The sequence below is a fragment of the Propithecus coquereli genome, unplaced genomic scaffold, assembly GCF_000956105.1.
Source record: "Propithecus coquereli isolate 6110/MARCELLA unplaced genomic scaffold, Pcoq_1.0 Scaffold355, whole genome shotgun sequence".
Classification (NCBI taxonomy): domain Eukaryota; kingdom Metazoa; phylum Chordata; class Mammalia; order Primates; family Indriidae; genus Propithecus; species Propithecus coquereli.
In genome coordinates this window covers 3,332,663-3,334,939 of record NW_012149230.1, presented here as the reverse complement: position 1 = coordinate 3,334,939, position 2,277 = coordinate 3,332,663, and the positions used below count along the sequence as shown (strand labels likewise).

At 41.4% G+C, this 2,277-nt stretch overlaps 1 protein-coding gene across 1 annotated transcript in view; it reads left to right on the top strand.

The window, feature by feature from the left end:
* Positions 1-2,277, top strand: part of ULK2 (unc-51 like autophagy activating kinase 2) — a 112,583-nt gene that overhangs the window by 82,583 nt on the left and 27,723 nt on the right. The window contains exons 18-20 of the mRNA XM_012651444.1: positions 397-683; positions 1,040-1,227; positions 1,588-1,691. Of these exons, the coding sequence (XP_012506898.1) occupies positions 397-683; positions 1,040-1,227; positions 1,588-1,691 (579 nt within the window). The remainder of the gene's footprint in view (positions 1-396; positions 684-1,039; positions 1,228-1,587; positions 1,692-2,277) is intronic.

Sequence of the window (2,277 nt, the reverse complement as noted above, 5' to 3'; positions counted from 1 at the left end):
CATGCCTGTAGTCCCAGCTACTCAGGAGGCTGAGGCAGGAGGATCGCTTGAGCCCAGGAGTCTGAGGTTGCTGTGAGCTAGGCTGATGCCACGGCACTTTAGCCCGGGCAACACAGTGAGACTCTGTCTCAAAAAAAAAAAAAAAAAAAAAAAAAACCAGCTAATATACCCATCATTAAATTCTATCTTCTGAGAATACAGACAACAATGTACTTGTCGTTGTTTCGTAAAGGATGCCAGAAAACAGTCTCTTGTCAAGTAAACAACTTTTAGACTATCTTATGAAAGATAAGACATTTATCCGAATTCTCATTTTAAAAATTGTCTTTTTAATTCTTAAGTTTTCGCCCTGCACTTCTTCACCTTGGGTTACTATTGCATTCATTTTCTTGTTAGGTTCTCCAGTGCCGCAGGCGCAGTCACCACAGTCTGTCTTACTGGGTGCTAGGCTGCAGAGCGCCCCCACCCTCACTGACATCTATCAGAACAAGCAGAAGCTCAGAAAACAGCACTCTGACCCCGTGTGCCCATCCCATGCTGGGCCTGGGTACAGCTACTCACCTCAGCCTAGTCGGCCTGGCAGCCTTGGAACCTCTCCCACCAAACACATGGGATCCTCTCCACGCAGTTCTGACTGGTTCTTTAGAACTCCTTTACCAACAATCATCGGCTCTCCTACTAAGGTATGTTTATTAAACCCTTTTGCAGATCATGAATTGGTATAGTATGTTATGGAAAGGATTCATGATGAGAACAAGTAGAATTTAATGACCACTTGCTATGTGCCAGGCACAGTGTAAGTATTTTACTTGCTGAATGCTTTATGCGCATGATCCCATTTAATCCTCAAAAAAGGAAATTGAGGCTTAGAGAACGTAAATGAATGATACAAGGTCACACAGGCTGTAAATAGAACAGCCAGTATTTGAATCTGGTTTTAATTGACTCCAAAATTGATACCCCTTACTATGGGTCATATAGCCTGCCAATTCTCAACAGCTCATACATTGTATTAACTAGCTTACATCTGTTTCTTTAGGCCACAGCTCCTTTCAAAATCCCTAAAACGCAAGCGTCTTCCAACCTGCTGGCCTTGGTTACTCGTCATGGGCCTGCTGAAGGGCAATCCAAAGATGGGAATGACCCCCGGGAGTGCTCCCATTGCCTTTTAGTGCAAGGAGGTGAGAGGCTGCGGTCTGAGCAGCAGAATAAGGCAGTGTTTGGCAGGTAAAAGTCTGTTTCCTCTCTAGCCTTAAACATGAAAACTGTAATAGTAAAATAGATAACATTTCTGTCATAAAAGCAACCAGTATCTGGTTTATGCCATGTGGTTATTGATATGTACCGTATACATTTAGAATCTCTGGAAACCACAAATGCTTCCTATAACTTTGTAAATACAGAGCTCTTCCTGAACTTCCTGAATACTCTATTTCTGTCTTTTTTTATTATTGTTGTTGAAGTTTATCTCTACCCTGAATTGTTTGTTATCTGCTTTTTGTTTCCTTGTTCTCTGACTTCCTATTAATACTTTTTTTTTTTTTAAAAAGTGTATTTTTCCATTATTAGTATCAGTGTTCTTTTCAGGTCTGTCAGTACTGGGAAATTGTCAGATCAACCAGTAAAGACACCTTTGGGTGGACACCAGGGCAGCACGGACAGCTTAAATACTGAACGGCCAATGGATGTAGGTAAGAAAAATCTAGTTTCTTTTTAGGCAAGCCATTGTTAGTATATGGATTATGCTGCTCTTACTGCTGTTGTAACAAATTACCCCAGGCTTGGTAGCACAAAAACAACACAAGTGTGTTACCTGACAGTTCTGGAGGCCACCCCCTCATCTCATCTTCCTTCGTGGCAGGGTTTGTTCAGTACCTTGGTGATCAGCAGCCAGTGAGTTAGAAGGAATTCCAACCAAGATTGTTTCTTATCAGTAGGATAAGATTGGCCAAAATTAGCCTAAACACACAGGTATTCCTAAGCATTTCTTTTACAGCCGCTGGATCCTATAAAGATCCACAAGTCACTGAGACCCTGAACCTTTCGTGGTTGTTCCAGGGACTGTTAGGTCCATAACCACCCACATCTAGATTACTACATGTCAAAAAACAAAAACAAAATGCAGATTCCAGACTAACCTAGACCTGTTTAATCAGATTTTCTGGGGATGGATTTAGGAATCAATATGTGTAATAAGCTCCCAGGTGACTATTGGTGTTGGCTCAAATTTGATAATCACTGTCGTAACTTCTTTGTGCTTACTTTCTCTATGATTTA